At 44.7% G+C, this 17,990-nt stretch overlaps 1 protein-coding gene across 2 annotated transcripts in view; it reads right to left on the bottom strand.

Moving 5' to 3' along the window:
• RET (ret proto-oncogene) overlaps positions 1–17,990 on the bottom strand; it is a 324,186-nt gene that overhangs the window by 75,956 nt on the left and 230,240 nt on the right. Inside the window, exons 8-10 of one of the 2 annotated variants that reach the window (XM_029609476.1) lie at positions 11,699–11,824; positions 3,410–3,520; positions 383–499 (exon numbers count right to left, since the gene is read on the bottom strand). In XM_029609476.1, the coding sequence (XP_029465336.1) occupies positions 383–499; positions 3,410–3,520; positions 11,699–11,824 (354 nt within the window). The remainder of the gene's footprint in view (positions 1–382; positions 500–3,409; positions 3,521–11,698; positions 11,825–17,990) is intronic. The other variant, XM_029609477.1, reaches the window with a different exon arrangement.

Consider the following 17,990-nt stretch of genomic DNA (forward strand, 5'->3'; position numbering starts at 1 on the left):
TTTACAAAATGTAATTCAAGTATGTAGTTGAGTGACAGTGATGCAAACGTATGCAAAGTAGCTTATTAGCTGCACACGAAAAATGCTTCACAATCTCCATTTCACAAAACAATTAATTTACTACACCTTGATGAGGCAAAAAATTCTACAAAAAATCTATGAACACTATTTTTCTAGTGGACTTATAATATTTGCATACATGAGCTCAGAATGTACTCTTATTAAAGAAATTATATTTTAATATTACAGATTTTTTTACTATCTCTATTGGAAGGTGCCTAAATTTGTATACTGTGCCATAAAAATAAGGAATGTTGTAAGTTTTATTAAAAAATATAATAGCCAGGATCCTATGCAAAATAAACTATTATATAGAACTTACCCTCAATGTCATGCTTTTCACAGTAACAGTTCTTCTTTGGGTGGCAGTAACATGTCCCATATCCTGCCCTAATTCCCATAAGTGGGCCTTTCTCATGACCTCCAATGACATCGCCCTCTAATCAAACACATATACAAATACTCAAATACATGTAGCTAATTGCTGCGAGTTTATGATTCCAGTCATTGACTGATTTCATAGAGCTCCATCAATCCATTCATGAAAACAGGGATTAAAAGAGAGAGAGAGAGAGTGGTTGGGGGAAGGGGGGGGAGGTAGGGAGTATTGGAAGAGAAACTGTTGATATGTGCAACCCCTCCCCACCTCCCACTAATACACTCCATTCTCAGGTTTAACCAGAACTTCCCATGTATAAGATTTATAACCATATAGCTTTACATCTGCATCACTTTAGGGTCTATATACTAAACTGTGCTAAAATCAGCTGTTAACACAAGTTAATGTGCCAATTTTAACACAAGTGTTAAAGCTTCATATACGGTCCTGATAAAAAGTTTGTAAAACCCCTAGGATGCTCTGTAATTTAATACAATTTGTACTCATTGAATAAATAACTCAGACAAAAGAGAGATATTTTGGCCCCATGCTGGATTTCCTTTTTATTGCTGCTGCTGCTGCTACAATCGCAGAGGCTTGAAACAGCCATAAAAGGGGAAGGGGGAGAAACTGGGAATGGATTTGATGCTACAGATGAAAAAAGATAGGAAGGGGCCATTGGGGGAGAGGAGAGAAGCCAAGAAGGATCCTGAAAAGAGAGGAACTGAGAAGGCCAGGAAGGGGCCATAGGGAGTGGAGCACTAAGAAAGAAAGAAACCTGGAAACAGGTATGGGAGACATATACATTAATGGCATATGGGTAGGGCAGCATAAAAAGGAGAGAGGAGTCATATGGGGTGGAGGGAGGGAGGCATAGGAGGAAGAGGAGACATATAGGGTGGCTGCAACACAATCAGTCCCTAGGCAGTGACACTGCCGGGGAGGGGATTGCTCTGCTCTGCTCCTACCCTGACCTGGTTTGATGATGAAGCTCTGGAGATTGGAGATTCATGAGAGACTGCGGCCCTGAGGAATGAGGGGATCATGGGTCATGCATTTGGGGAGTGGCTCCGCAGGATGGGTCATGTGTTTAGGGGTAGTTGGTTGTAGAAACGTGAGGGGCAGGAGAGGGACAGGTGGTGGGATTTTCTCTTTTAAAATGTTGGCACCCCTAGGAACAAGTGTCAGTCTAGGAGGCCTCCCTGCTGCTATGGTTCAGTGATCTCCTGTTTGATTCACATGGGACTCCATACCTACAGAGCCCCACATGCTTCAAACAGAAGATAACCAAACTGTGCAGGAAGGGAGGAAGCAACACCAGAGGCAGGAGGAGCTTCAGAGAGCCGCACTGAGTCCTGCTGACACTGGAACAGTGAGGGGGAAAAGAGGCACAATCTCTGAAAGGTGAGGGGAGAATGAGGTCTGAAGGAAAGGGGGAGAGGAGAGTGTATGATGGGGAAGACAGTGCCCACTAGAGGGGGAAGGAGGGGAGACCTGATTGAGAAGGAGGAATGGAGGGGAGAATGGGGTGTTTGATGGGGAAGGATAAGAGAGGAGGGGGTCTGTGATGAGGGAGCATGAGAAAGGGTATACATGATGGGGAAAGGGAGAATGGAGAAGTGGGTGACCAATGGGGGATGGGTGGAAGAAGAGGGGTCCATGATCAGGGAGATGGAGAAGGGTTAACCTGATGGTGAAGGGGGCTAGAAAGGGAAAAAGAAGAAGAGGGTATTTGATAAGAAGGGAGAGGAGCATAAAGGGGCGCCTGATGGGGGAGGATCATCAGAAAAATGTAACAGTCTTCTACATCATGGTGTCATGTTTTGGGTACAGCAATTCTTTTCCTAAGTCAGTCCTGGAGTACTCCTTAGCCAATCTGGTTTTCAGGATATCTACAATGAATATGCATGAGATAAATGTACATGCTATGGGGGAAATACATACAAGTCTATCTCATGCATATTCATTGTGGATAGATTGTCTAGGGTGTACTCCAGGACTGGCTTGAGAAACACTGGTGAACAGGGTGAGGGTGCACTTTTGTATTTGGTCATAGGTGCCATTGCCTGGCTACAGCTCTGAAGTAAAACCTTTAGGGGTAGATTTTAAAAGAAGCGCGATCAGCCTACTTTTGCTTGCGCATCAGACTCAAGCAAAAGTACGCTGGATTTTACTAGATACGCGCGGAGCCGCGCGTATCCACTAAAATCCTGGATCGGCGCGCGCAAGGCTATCGATTTTGTATAGCCTGCGCGCGCCGAGCCGCGCTGCCTCCCCCCGTTCCCTCCGAGGCCGCTCCGAAATCGGAGCGGCCTCGGAGGGAACTTTCCTTTGCCCTCCCCTCACCTTACCCTCCCTTCCCCTACCTAACCACCCGGCCCTGTCTACACCCACCCCCTTACCTTTGTCGGGGGATTTACGCCTCCCGGAGGGAGACGTAAATCCCCGCGCGCCAGCGGGCCTGCTGCGCGCCGGGCCCGCGACCTGGGGGCGGGTACGGAGGGCGCGGCCACGCCCCCGGGCCATAGCCACGCCCCGTACCCGCCCCCAAAACGCTGCCGACACGCCCCCGCAACGCCGCGCGCTCCGGCCCCGCCCCCCCGACACGCCCCCCTCCGAGAACCCCGGGACGTACGCGAGTCCCGGGGCTCTGCGCGCGCCGGGAGGCCTATGTAAAATAGGCTTCCCGGCGCGCAGGGCCCTGCTCGCGTAAATCCGCCCGGTTTTGGGCGGATTTACGCGAGCAGGGCTCTGAAAATCCGCCCCTTAGTGTATTGGGCATTAAAAGAGGGTTTCGGTGGTAGCCAATGCCTCTGGGAATGCAGAAATGTACCGTAATTACACTTCTGTAAAGTTTCAGCGTTAGCCTAATGAAACTGAGGCAAACTGATAGGGACCTCAATCCCCCAACCCCACAACATAAAGGAGAAGAGGGGACAAAGGGCACTCCCATTTCCCCAGGAGGCATACCTGTACAATCCTGTGGACATATGGCTGCATCCTTCCTCTCAATGGCATCACAGGTTCCATCCGGACATGTCTGGAGGTTGGGAGTACAGGTAGAGTAATTTGTAGTGATTCCTGTAAGAAAAGCAGACGAAACAAAAACACAATACAATGGGACAAAAAAAGTTTCTTTTGACAGATAAGACAAAGCAGCATAGAAGTATGAGCCTTCAAAATGCAAACTACATGGATGGTTTTTAACATGCCTACTCTATGCAAATTATTAAAGAGAAATCGCACTGTTTCTCTTTGAAAATTAGCAAGTATAATGAGTGCACATTAAGGGCCTGATTTTCAAAGTCATTTATGCGCATAAAAACCTGGAGGTCCATATTCTGATAGCAAAGATAGCCAGATAAACGTATCCGGCTATATTGGAGGTATAGTCAATAATTCAGTCACACGTATTGAATATAGCCAACTGTTAGAGCAGTGCTGGAGGCACTCGGAGTGGGGAAGTGGGTCCCTTGCTCCTGGAAGGGAAACTGAAGGTAATCAGGAGGGGGTGATGGGGAGGCCTCCATAACATTTCATAACTATGGGTGGGTAGGGGGGAGAAGGGGCAGGCTGATTTTCCTTGTTGCAAAAACTCGGGACAGGGGGCCCAGCTACAAACACAGGCACTTTTACAGATTCATGACAGTATTGTGGCAGTGCAGGAAACACGGCTCAACAGGACCATGTATGACTTTTGTGGGGGAAGGAGGGGATTAAGCCGTTGGCCCTTTTATTTCATTTTTGTTTTAAAAGTTTGATAGCGCTAGTTAGCCAGATATCTTTTAATGTTGGTGAAATGTGAGCTCTCTTATTAAGACCAGCTATTAGCCGAGCATTAGAGTTCTGAAGTAAATGTAGAGTTCGCAGGGGTTGATTGGCCTATTGGGAGATCAGGCTTCCCCCGGTGGGCTGGTAGCTCCCATCATGTGTGTTTTTTTTTAATAAAGATTCCTGCCAAAGAAAATGAGATTGCCTGCTGCGGCCCGAAGAAAGATCTACAAAATTGTGGCCGATGAAGCTACACTGCATCAGAGCTCATTCTTCTGTATCTGAAGAGGACCTGCAAGGGGGGATCCAAGATGGCTGATGGGGCAGGACGTGCTTGAGATGCTCTCATCAGGCTCCAAATTATTTTGACATGCCCCATACCGACAGAAAGCGCCAGACTCAGGAGCATGAAGCATCGTCAATACCCTCTTTCTTACAAGTTGTGTACCCAATGGACACCCATGTGCACCGGGATCCTTCTGTACCAGGAGCAGGCTCACTGGAGGTTGGTCGGAAGGAAGTGGAACCTGACACCCTCCCTGACCTATTGACAATCTTCTCCTCGGAGCTACAGACTGCCCTGGTAAATCCCGCAATGGCAAGGACAATTCAATCGTTGAGTGGATTGGTGTTTCTAGATGGTAAAAGGGACAGCTACCCACTTTTTGAGGCTGAGCTCACATTGGGGCGAGACTTGGAGTCCTCTGAAGCCTTCTGGGATCCCGAGGACAATGCTGGCAATGCTTCAGCACGGCAGTTGGAAGGAGAAATACTTACTACACCACCTGGAATATCAGTGCCTGAACTGGTAAGACTCGCTTCCATTACTTTGGAATCTATTTGGGAGGCAATACAAATTTTGAATTATAATATAGTTAAACAAATACATCTGATGGTTACCTCTTTGGGATTGCTACATAACCGTTTGAAAACAGTAGAACGTGAAGCTTCCATGAATAAAATTTTTTCTGCTAATCTCAAAATGGAAATTGGAAAAGTATCTGCAATACAATATTCTATGATCAAAGAAAATCAGTTTCTAACTAATAGGATGGAGCAGTTGGAAAATCAAGTGTGCGGGAGGAATTTACACATTATTAATTTTCCTAGTGATCCCACAGTCTCTCCTAAGGATATGTGGAAGAAATATTTGCTAGAAGTTCTAAGAATTCCTGACAAACTCTGCCCCTGGTGTCAAGAGCTTACTATATTCCACCATTCAAAAAGGCCTCATTAGATCAAAAGGGGTTTCAAGTCCTTACACCAACTGACTCTCCTGATTGATTTAACTATCACCTTGGAGTCTATTTAAAAGGATCTGATTTCTCCAGTTACACTCATTGTTACCTTTCTATTAGAGTCCGATAGACAGATAGAGAATGGATTTTGAAGATGTTTTTTTGCCACGTTTGGACACTTTTCTGGATTACAAAGTTTGCATCTACCCAGACTTGGCTAGACAAACCCAATGGAAAATAAAGCAGTTCCTACTATTAAGATCTAGGGTTTTAGAAATAGGAGCCTTTTTTCTTTTGAAATTTCTGCGCAAATGTATTATTAAATATCAGAATGCTTCCCATATTTTTTTTCCACCGTCACAGCTTTCAGCTTTTCTGGCAGATAAAGCTCCTATTGTTTCTAATATTACTTTCGCCCCCATTGCTTTAGGCTGAGTGCTTGGGTCTAGCATTGTTACCGTTGCAATAGGGTATGATTCCTGATACCTGTCACTATTCTTATTTGCGATGTTTCCTCTGGTTGTGTACTGGATCCCTCTCTAGGGGACTTGGGTTATAAGAGACATTTATTGTTGCTACAATTATTTTTCTTATGGAAATGGTATTTACTTCTCTTTCCTTTGCAAATTCAAGTGTATTTCTTGAAATGTATATTGAGAAATTTGGAAAAAAAAAAAAAAGAGGACCTGCGAGCCGCAGCAAAGCCCATCCTGCCATGGCATGAAGAAAGACGTGGGACCGGTGAAAGCACTAGGCGGCGACGGCATGACTTCTCCTTCTTCCTGCCTACACAGCCTGGAAGAGGAAGTGGTAGGTCCGTACGGGTGGGAAGAAGAGGCCATGCAGGAAAAAGAAGAGTGCATCCCCTGGCCATTGAGGGCACAGGCAGCATTGGCTCCAAGTTCACGCAGTGCCCAAGAAGCAGCAGCAACAGCGCTCCTGCCTCTGCCTCCACCTCCAATCAAGTGCATCCCCCGGGCTGTCGCAGGAAGAGGCATCAAGCACCGAAGGAAAAGCAACAGCGCCAGCTCCCCCCTGCAGGAAACAGAGCAGCATCAGCTCCCACAGCCTCAAGAAAATGAAGAGTCCCTCTCCCATGGGGGATGAAAGAGGAAGCTGCCGTTGTGCTACTACTGGGGCGGGGGGAGGAAGGGAATGAGAGAGAGTGTTTGTGTGTGTGTGTGTGTCTGTGAGGGCTTGTCTGTGTCTGTGAGGGCTTGCCTGTGTGAATGTGTTTGTGAGAGCATGTGTGTGTGTGTGTGAGAGCATGTATGGGTGAAAGAGCATGTCTGTCAGTGAGGGCATGTCTATGTGAATGTGTTTGTGCATGTGTGTGTGTGTGTGAGAGCATGTCTGAGACAGCATGTCTGTATATGTGTCTGTGAGAGCATGTGTGTGTGTGTGTATGACTGTGAGGGCATGTCTATGTGTGTGTGTGTGTCTGAGAGCATGTATGAGTGAAAGAGCATGTCTGTCAGTGAGGGCATGCCTGTGTGAATGTGTTTGTGCATGTGCGTGTGTGAGAGCATGTCTGAGACAGCATGTCTGTATATGTGTCTGTGAGAGCATGTGTGTGTGTGACTGAGAGCATGTCTGTGTCTGTATGTGTGAGAAACTGTTCTATGATTGAGCAATTGTGTATATTGTAAACCGGCATGATGTACCCACGAATGTCAATATATAAAAGCTAATAATTATATTGTAAACCGGCATGATGTACATACAAATGCGATATATAAAAACTAATAAATAAATAAATAAATAAATAAATAAATAAATGAGAGAGAGATTGTGAGGAACAACCCCTCATCTCTCCCCTGCTAATCCAGGCAAATCTCAGGGCATCTGGAAATCAAAAGATTCCAGGTATAAACAACCAGGGATTTTTATCCTTTTTAAGTTTTAAGTATTGGATGGTATTTGAAATATTTTATTGGTCTTTGGAAAATGTATATGTTTTCAATTATTAGATGTTGTATTTGTCAGCTGTTTTGAAATATTCTTTTTAGTAGTATGGTTTTACTTCTATTGATGATTTATATTTACTGATTTTGATGTTTTCTGAGGCATTGTAATATTTCTGTTTTTCCCATTGTTGCACTGCATAATAGTTTGGCCTATTACGATAACAGTTCAGTTTTTGTCTGCACCTTTGTATTAAATCTTTAATGGTTACTTTATTCTGCATTTTTGTGAGGGTCTGTTTGTATTTTGTATTTTGGTTGCGTGACTGAGTTGACGTATTCTGCTAGTGTGTAGGGATCTGTAGCAGCTTGGCTTTTTCAGTTTTCCAAATAGTAAGCATATTGGCTTTTTAGGGTCTGGTGTAATAATCGCAGTATTGCCTTTTCATAAGTAGGGGTGTTGGTGTTTGAGTGCTGGCAGTTATTGCAGTTTTGATATGGAGATTTACTATACTGAAATTGTAATACAGTTTACATGTGGCTTTCTGAGGGCCAAGCTCACACCCAAACCACATTACAACAGACCTAATACCAATTCCAAAGGTCTTTTTTTTACTTTCTTGCAGGGTTTTACAGCACTCCATACAAGTAGAATATTTTTACCTCACAAGATTGTAGTTAAATGTTCTTGTTCATGTAAATCTATTATAAATGCATCATTTTAATTGTGGGGTAGATTTTCAAAGGGGTACGCGCGTACGATACGCGCGTAACCCCCAAAAACCTACCCCAAACACCCCCTGCGCGCGCCGAGCCTATTTTGCATAGGCTCGGCGGCGCACGCAAGCCCCGAGACGCGCGTAAGTCCCGGGGCTTGCATGGAGGGGTGTGTCGGGGGCGTGCCACTAGTGATGCGGCATTTCGGGGGCGTGCCACAAGTGACGCGGCGTTTCGGGGGCAGGTCCGGGGGCATGGCATGGGCCCGGGGGCGTGGTCGAGGCCTCCGGACCAGCCCCCGGGTCCCCCCCGGGTGGCTGGTCCCCAGGGGGGACCCGGGTGGCTGGCGCGCCATCACCCGGGTCCCCCCCGGGTGATGGCGCGCCAGCAGCCCGCTGGCACGCGCAGATTTACGCCTGCTTTCCACAGGCGTAAATCTGCCAACAAAGGTGGGGGGGGGGTTTAGATAGGGCCGGGGGGGGGGGTTAGGTAGGGGAAGGGAGGGGAAGGTGAGGGGAGGTGGAAGGAAAGTTCCCTCCAAGGCCGCTCCGATTTCAGAGCGGCCTCGGAGGGAACAGGCAGTGCGCGCTGGGCTCGGCGCGCGCAGGTTGCACAAATATGCACCCCCTTGTGCGCGCCGACCCCGGATTTTATAAGATACGTGCGGCTACGCGTGTATCTTATAAAATCCAGCGTACTTTTGTTCGCACCTAGTGCACGAACAAAAGTACGCGCGCGCGGAAATTTATAAAATCTACCCCTGTGTGTGGAGAAGGTGAGACTGGAGGAAGGGGGCAGCAAGCTGTAAGTTTCGCCTAGGGTGCCTAATACCCTTACACTAGCCCGGCCTGAGAGCCGTGGCAGAGCCCATCCTGCTGCGGCCTGAAGATAGGCCTGAAAGGCTGTTCTGCCCCCCCCCATGTTGCAAAAGCAGCGCAGTTTCCTTCCTCCTTCCTTCAGGAAGTGAGGAGCAGTGCTATGATTCAAAACCAGCAAAGAGAAGGAAGGCCCATAAAAAAGAGGGGGAACTGAAAGGTGTATGTGTGTGTGTGTGAGAGACAGACTGCATGTATGTGTGTGAACCAGCATGTGTATGAGAGCAACAGAACCTGTATGTGTGTGTGAGAACCTGGTTGTGTATGAGAGCGAGAGAGCATGCGTATATGTGAGAGACTGTGTATTTATGAGAGAGCGAGAGAGCCTGCATGTGTTTGTGAGAGAGAGAAAGCCTGTTTATGTGATAGCATGTGTATTTGTGTGTGTGATGGGGGGAGAGAATTTAAAGATTGTGAGGCCCCATCCCCCAATCCACAACAATCGGTGGGTGACTGAAAATCAAAAGATCCCAAGTATGGAAAGCTGCAGATTTTTTATGCTATTACTTTTAATTTCGGGATTTTGTTTCATGTGACTGCTGTTTGAAATATTTGGTGTTTGGGAAATATTACAAAAAAATTATGAGTCATTTTAATTATTGGATGTTTATTGGCTATTGCCCACTTGACATTTATTCCTTTTATTAGAATAGTTTTACTATTATGAATGATGTTTTATAGCTCTTGCTTTTATTGCTTAATGTTTTTTGAGGAATGATGTTTCTGTTTTTCCATTGTTGCACTGCATAGTGCAGTCAGATTTGCTGTGGTTTCCAGAGCATATGTGTGAGCAAGAGTGAGTGAGTCAGTGAGCACACATGTGAATGAGAGAGAATGAGCATGTCAGTGAGCATATGTGTGAGCAAAAGGACTATTAAACCAGTGAGCATGTGTATGAGCAAGAGTGAGTCAGTGAACATGTGTGTGAGCCAGAGTTTGTGAGCCAGTCAGCATGCATGTGAGAGAGAATATAAGGGAGTTTGTATAAGAATGAACATGTATGTTACAATGTGTATAAAGTATATGAGAGAGAGGAGAAAGTTTGTGCATACTAGGGATGTGAATCATTTTTATAACGAATTGAAATATCGTACAGTATTACTTAATTCGTTATATATCAGTTAAATCGTGAAATGAACACTTTTTCCCCCAAATTTTCGTGAAAATCGTTTTTTGGGTCAGCACGCACTAACAAAAAATCAGGGGTTTTTTGTTATTTTTTGTTAGTGCGCGCTAATGGGAGATAGCAATAAAAGTCCTGCCTGATCTGCGCTATTGGTGGTCAGGGCCTCTGGTTTTTAGAACTCCATCATCCTCTACCTGGGTCGAGTGGCTTCTCTGGGGACCATGGCAACTTAGGCTGGTAAGAAGCTTCCGTTACTTCTAGCACCTTCTGAAGCATAAGGTTGGGGTGTTAGCAGACTCACTGTCGCATAGGCCATATAGGCTGTCTAGGAACTGTTCCAGCAGAACAGCTTTGGCTACCTCCACCCTGGTCTTTCTTTCCAGGTACAGCCACTTCCAAGTGACATACTTGAGTCTGTGGAATAGGTTCATTGGATTCTCCCCAGCTTGCAAAAATTTTTGGTTGGCTTCTGGATTGAGTCACCTTCTCTCTCGAATAGTGGCCTTCACTTCCTGGTATGTGGCCCTCCCTTCTGGATTGGCAGTTTGGAAGGCATCTTGACTACTCCTGGTGAGTGGATTTCCCAGATAGGAAGTCCACCTATTTTCTGGCCAGCCTGTCAATTGAGCTGTACATTCAACGTTTTTTAGGAAACAGTCGGGATCTTCTCCTAGGGTCTTCTTAAGTAGTACCGGTAACAAGAGAGGGGGGCGTGGTCACAACAGTCTATACGACCTGTGCTACCTGAATTAACACTGTGTTTTGCTGCATAACTGTTCTCACAGCACCTGCTGCTGTTAAATTTGAATTGGTTAGGAAGTTCCAAAATTGCTGCTGCCCTATAGCAGGAATCTGTATCACTTGATTCACCTTCCCTGCTTCCATACTGTGTAGCTCTCCAGAGGAAGGAGAGGGATGAAAACAAAAACAAAAATCTGCTGAATGTCTGGCCCTGACTCGCTGCTTGAACCCTAAATGCACAGGAAGGACTAACCCCCTTGGCCTACTGTAATTTAGGCTGGGTGAATGGAACCGTGAGGCTACAAGAAAAAAAGAAAATACATTATGTATTTTTTTTCTGCTCTAGCTGTGGATTGCTGCCACCATATGTGGTAACATGGCCAGTCATGGCTTAGGAAACAGCCAAGAGGAATAAGGAAGTACAGTTTGGCAGTTTCCTTAGGTGCAAATTTATTTACAGTGAGAAAACAAAACAAAATGCAAATGCAGCTCATTTTGCAGTTCTGGAGGCACTTGGACATTAATCACAGTAGGCCATTACATAAAATGGGTTCCTGCCTACTCCCTGGGGCCTCTCTAAGCCTTCTGGGCCCTGACTCCTTTCATCCAGAATCCCTTGCGGCACTGATCCTTAAGGAGGACCAGGCCAGATAGCTATGGCCGGTCCCTTAAGGTGGTTTGAGGTGGTTTCTTGTACACTCCCTCACACCTACGAAAATGAATATCCAATGTTCATAAATAAAGTACATTTAACTGGATAAATGGCTTTGAAAATTGACCTCTATAATTTTTTGGTCTATTATTTGGCTGTTGATTTTATGTGCACCTGTACATTTGGCAGTAATCATATTATGGTAATAAAACTTTGAAGAGCGAACATTATTTACCTTTTTTATCTCCCTGTCTCCACAGACATCGTCCAGCTAGCACTCCAAAGCCTCCACATTCTTCACATTCAGAGCGATGCTTATTCTCAGCACAAGAAAATGGGCATTCCTCGTTTCTCCATATAGCTGTGGGGACAGCGAAGTGGTATCAGTGCACTACATTACGGGAGCTAAGGTGGTGGTGGTGGTGGGGGGGGGAATTTATTTTATACATTGGATCGTGATATAACAAAGAAAACTTAAACGCTTAAGAATGCAGTGCAAAGATGTGGAATGGTACATTTATTTTCACTATTTTCTACAAGTAGTTTCATCCCTGATATTACTTTGTGTACTGAATGCTGCTGACAAATGGTAGCCTTCAGCAAGAAGTCATCACCTCTCTCACTTGACTTAGCCACGTTCTCCTTCATTATGACTCCAGAACTTGGCTAAGTCCTTCATATGACCCCAGTCTATCCTGTCTCCACTCATTCTCCCTTCCTAATTCTGGGAGTCTCTCAACTCCTACTTTTCTGTAAAGACCACAATCGATATCTGGCTTTTACTTCTTCAAAAGAAGGCATTCTCGGAGCTTATCCCATACCTTCTTGACATTTGTTACCGTTTTCATCTCCAAAGGGAGGCCATTTAATGGATTTACCACCCTTTCATCCTATCATTTTTATTCTTTCATTGTAAGCTTCTGGAAGCACAGATTCTCTTTAAAAAGCAATGCTTTCCATGTGCTTAGTTTTTGATCAAATTTGAATGATCAAAGATATAGAAGTCTATATTTAGTTGTTGACCAACTAGGAAAGTTATCCGGATAAACTTATTCAGCTAACTTAACCAAGATATTTAGCAGCACAGATGTACCACTGCAAGGGCGATTCTGTCATCAGGCATGGTGAGGCAGCTGCCTCAGATGGCAAAATTCTGGGGCAGCAAAAAGTGCTCCTCAGCACACTGCTGCTGTAGCTGCCTCACTCTGCATCCAGACCCAAGATACTTTGCCCGGTTTTAATGATGTATTTGCAGGGTTCTCATCTCTCATGGACAGGAAAAATGACCATGATAGCATGGTATGGATGATATGCCTGCAGGGTTCCTGACCCTGCGGACAAAAGAATAGAACTGTGGCAGTGCTGCAGTTATCATGACATGTCCACCAGGTTTCCACCACCCACCACCCCTCTCCCTCTCTGGGCAGAAGAAAAAAACTTCAGTGGTGCAGTTTTCATGATGTGCCCACAGGGTTCCCACCTCCCACATCCAGGAAGAAAAGAACCACAGAGGAGACCAAGGCAAGGCAGTGGAAGAGAAGGGAAGGGGGTGAGAGACCTCTCCCCTTCCCGCCTCTTTCCTTCTTCTCATCCCTTCCTTTCCCCTCACATTCAATCAACTCAACTTCTCTTCCTTTCCTTTCAGTGAGAAGGGAGGTGAGGAAAGGAGAGATGAACAGAGTGAGTGAAATGGAAGAGATAAGGGGGTTAGTGAGAAGGGAGGGAAGGAAAAGGAAGGAAGATGAAAGGGAGAGGTTGTGAGTGAGGGGAGGTGTAACTAAGAGGGAAGGGGATGAGTGGGGAAAGGGAGGTGAGTGAGTGGATGAAGGAAGTGTGACTGAGAGAGAAGGGAAGGGGTGATTGAGTGAGAGAGAATGGTGTGAGAGGGAGGGATGGAAAGAAGGGATTGTGAGTGAGGTGGAAGAGGGGAATGGAGAAAAAGAGAAAAGGATGAAAAGAGGGAGCAAGAATGTATGAAAGGGTATGAGTCAGAGAGAATGCAGGGGCAGTAGAAGAAGTAGAAGACGTGTGGCCTGCACTGATGGGAAGAAAGAGGTGCAATCACTGTGGCCAGAAGAAGCAGGAGCAGTGTTGGTCTGTGTGGCCAGAAGAAAGAAGCAGGAGCATCGCTGGCCCACGCCCCAGGTAGAAAGATGGGCTAAAGATGGAAGCTGCTGCAGCTTGTGCATTCTGGAGGGGGGGGGAGGAGTGTGGTGTAAGAATGAACAAATAAGCGTTAGTGTGTATATATGAAAGAGGACAAAGTTTGTGTCCAGCTCCCTTTGCCCCCACAAATCCACAACAATCTCAGGGTGACTGGAAATCAAAAGCAATGCTTTTGATTTCATCTCAGACAATTCTGTCTGAGATGAATTTCTGTAGAAAGACTACCACTACTATTACTACTTAGTTTTCACTTCTATCTCACTACTCGATATATGCAGTGCTGATCAAAAGCATACAAGAGTCATTCCCTGATGGGTAAAGTTTACAATCTAATCAAAATAAACATACAGGGAGAAACAGGGAATTGTATTTATTAATAAAATGGTTAAAATCAGTAAGGCTGAGAGTGAGATAATCAGGGGTTAAGATTTAAGAGCAGCCTCACAAAGGTCGATTTTTAGACTGGATTTGAATAAGGCCAGAGAAGGATCATGATGCACCAACTCCAGAAGTCTATTCCAAGCATACGGTGCAGCATGGTAGAAAGCACGGATTCGGTAGCTGGCAGTGGAGGAGAAGGGAATAGACAGGAATGACTTGCCTGATGAGCGGAGTGGATGAGCAGTGGTATAGGGAGAGATGAGAGAGGAGCAGCAGTGAGGCTCTTGTAGGTGAGTAAGAGGAGCTCAAACTGTATGTGGAAATGGATAAGGAGCCAATATGGGTGTAGTGACTTGGGCGAAAGAACAGCCATGCAGCTGAATTCTGGATGGACTGTAGTAGAGAGAGATGGTTCAATGGGAGACCTATGAGGATCAGGTTGAAGTTAAGTGGGAGGTGATGAGAAACTGGATAAAGATTCTGGTAGTGTTTTCAGAAAGGAAGGGACTGATTTTGGTGATGAGGAAAGGGATGTGCTTTCGTCTAGGATGAATTAGGCAATTTCAACAAAATTGCCTAATTCGTCCTGGTTCAGGGAGTCCGAAACCCGAATGAGTTTTTCCTGAAATTTTGGGAAAAATTCATTTTCGGGTTTAGTGTGCACTTGGCTCATAATCTTCCCTTTGTGCACACTAACTCCCTGTTAGTGCGCGCTAATGTAAAAATGTTAGGGCGCACTAACGCCATTAGTGCACACTAATCTGAAATTCGGGTCCCCCCAAATTTAAAAGGCCCGAACTGCGGGAAATATGAAATTTCCCGTAGCGGGCCAAAAACGAAGCACATCTCTAGATGAGGAAGAAATGACATATTTTAGCAGTGTTTATGATATTGTAGAGAAGGAGAGGAATTGAAGATTACCCCATTGTTACAGGCTGAGGGGATTTGGAAAGCGACAGTGTTATTCACAGAAATATAGAGAGAGAGAGAGAGGGAAGTGGGTTTTTGGAGGGGGTGGGGGGAAGATAAGGAGCTCTGTCTTGGCCATATTGAGTGTAAGTTGGCAGTGGGACATTCAAGCAGCAATGTCGGACATGCAGACTGAGATCTGGGACTGGATTTTTCATTACATTTCTGGTGTAGAGAGATAGAAAGATTTGGAAGTGAGAAGATTACCCTTTGTAAGAGTTAGAGGAAGACTGCCTAAAAGGGGAAGGTCCCAAGAGTTGCTGACTGAGAAAATGAATCAGTCAGAGGCTCATCTTCTTTTGAATACTGGATACTGAATATATATGTGACAAGGGTACCTGTCCCCATGAGTATGTATATGTCTCCGGATTGAGCAGCACAAGAACTTTAAGTAACTTGATATTGACAAGCTGCTTTTAAGTTCCATGCAGGCAAAATATCCATCAACTATGACAGTCCTTTATTGAGATAAAAAGATAGATAGATATGGGTATATATAGATATATATATAGAGAGAGAGAGAATGAGAGAAAGGGACAGAGAAAAATAAACAGATGCATCCAAAGAAGCAGGTACCAGGGGAAGAGCCCGGGTGTGCCTGGCCCAGAGTGCCTATTTGCCAAGGCATGTAGCATTTGAACTTTACTTGTCAGTATTGATTGTACACTAGAGCATGGTACAATCACTATGGTTTCTGTTTCCTGCAATCAAGTGACCAGTAAAGGATTTTATTTTTGGAACAGCAGCTACAATGTGGAGTGTGTTTTACTCCTTACTGGACTGGTTACAGAGGAGCTCTAGATGAGAAAAATCCTTAAGGGCCTTGAAAGACTGATTCCCCAGCCCTGTCCCGTCACGTGGGAAGAACCAGGGAGCGTGGATTTAGCCTTGGCTCATAATCTTCCCTTTGTGCCCCTGCATAGGGGAGAAGTTGTGGATAGGGGCTACATTAAATTAGTCCAATAAATAGATATTACTATTATATATATAAAGATAGATAGAGAGATATAAATATAGATTTAGATATCAGAACATAAGAATTGCAATACTGGGTCAAACCGAGGGTCCATTAAACCCAGTATCCTGTTTTCAACAATATCCAATCCAGGGCACAAATACCTGGCAAGTTGCCAATCAATAAATAAATCCCATGCAGCTATCATGCAGTTATAAGTAGTGGCTTTTCCCTAAGGGGCAGATTTTAAAACATATGCACCTGGCGTACATTTGTGCACGCAACCCAGCGCACACAAATATACGCCCAATTTTAGAACATGTTATAAAATTAGGGGTCGGCACACACAAGGGGGTGGACAATTGTGCACCTTGCGCACGCCGAGCCGCGCTGCCTTCCTCTGTTCCAAAATCACAGAGTCTGTTTACTTAACTGGTAGTGAAAAATAATACTCTGCAGAATGGAATGGGGAAAAGCAGTTTTGTGCATGAAGCACATTTTCAAACCAGATAATATATATCTGAATTTTAACAGGAAATAATAAATGCTGAATAGATGGAACATATTATTATTTACCAGAAAATGTTTTAGATTATTGCAGGCAGTGGACATAACTTATGGTTCTCTAGGGTACAATACATAAATGAAAATATGCAAGCAGTATTCTTTTCTAAATTCTAATTAAAGAATTGCCAGGATATGAATTAGTTATATTTTAAAGGTATACAGTCTGAAGAGAACTGCAGTAAAGTATGGGCAGAAAGAACATTTTTTCCATCAACTGGGCCCACTAATATTGCAGTTTATATGGACATTTACTAGATTGCCACAGCAAAATAACATCAAACTATGAAATCAAGATTTATGTGTAGGTCATTTTTGGGTCCAGTATAAGAATAATCCAAAGATATTGTAGGAATCAAGCTTTCTTTTCTTCAAGTCCAATAAAAGTACAGTAACCTAGAACAATTCCTAGTGATTAGAACAATGACCTGAGAACTAGGGGTCAAACACCAGGTCTTCTACTGACATTTCTTAGGCAAGTCATTTTATCTCCTCTTGCCTCAAATACTCAGACTGCAGTCTCTATGGGGCAATTGACTTATCACCATTGTATAAGTGCTGTGCACCTCTAATATTGCTATAAATTGATAAATATTTTCATTGCACTTTACTACGGAACTAAGAGCAATTTCCTTAAAAACATTATTCATGGCTCTTTTCATCCATTGCTCCTACCATGTGATAAGGGCTGACGCTGGCACCAATAGCCCCTGTCACACGGTAAGGGCAAAGGGCCACCAGCGCCATTTTGATTAGTGGCAGCCGACAGCCCAAGAGGGGAGATCGCTCCTGGGACCCTGCTGGACCACCAGGGACTTTCAGTAAGTATTTGGGGGGGGGGGTGCAATTAATTAAATTTGAAGGGTTGGGGTGGGTTTGGGGCTTTTTTTTTTTAATGTACCCTTTCACCCCTCCCCAAAAATGATAAGAAAACCACACAAAATTCATGGGTTTTTCTTATCGTTTTGTCGCCCCCCCCCCAAAAACGCGACGAAATAGGAAATATTGTCTCTATTTTCTATTTTGTTGCAAATGAATGCACATCCCTATTATAGACCCAGCATAAATCATGATTGCTTCTGCTCTTATGGTTCCGGTGGGGAAGACCATAGTTCTTGTTTACGAGAAAAAGTCCTTCAGTGGGCCCATGACTCATGCATTGCAGGTTATCCACAAGGCCGATGGACGAAGAAGCTTCTCTTCTGACATTATTGGTGACTCTGTGGGAGAATGACACCAAATGGTATGTGGAATCCTGTTCTACATGTGCAGCCAATAAAAGTCATCAGACCTGACCCTGGCGATTACTTCATTCACTTCTGGCCCCTGAGGAACCCTGGAGTCACATAGCTACTGACTTCATCATATATCTTCCTCCTTCTGAAGGAAACAATATGATTTGGGTAGTTGTTGACATGCTTTTCTACAATGACTCACTTTATTGCTCTACCTGGACTTCCCTCAGCACCAGAGTTGGTGCAACTGTTCGCTC

The sequence above is a fragment of the Rhinatrema bivittatum genome, chromosome 7 (assembly GCF_901001135.1).
Source record: "Rhinatrema bivittatum chromosome 7, aRhiBiv1.1, whole genome shotgun sequence".
In the NCBI taxonomy this organism is placed as follows: Eukaryota; Metazoa; Chordata; class Amphibia; order Gymnophiona; family Rhinatrematidae; genus Rhinatrema; species Rhinatrema bivittatum.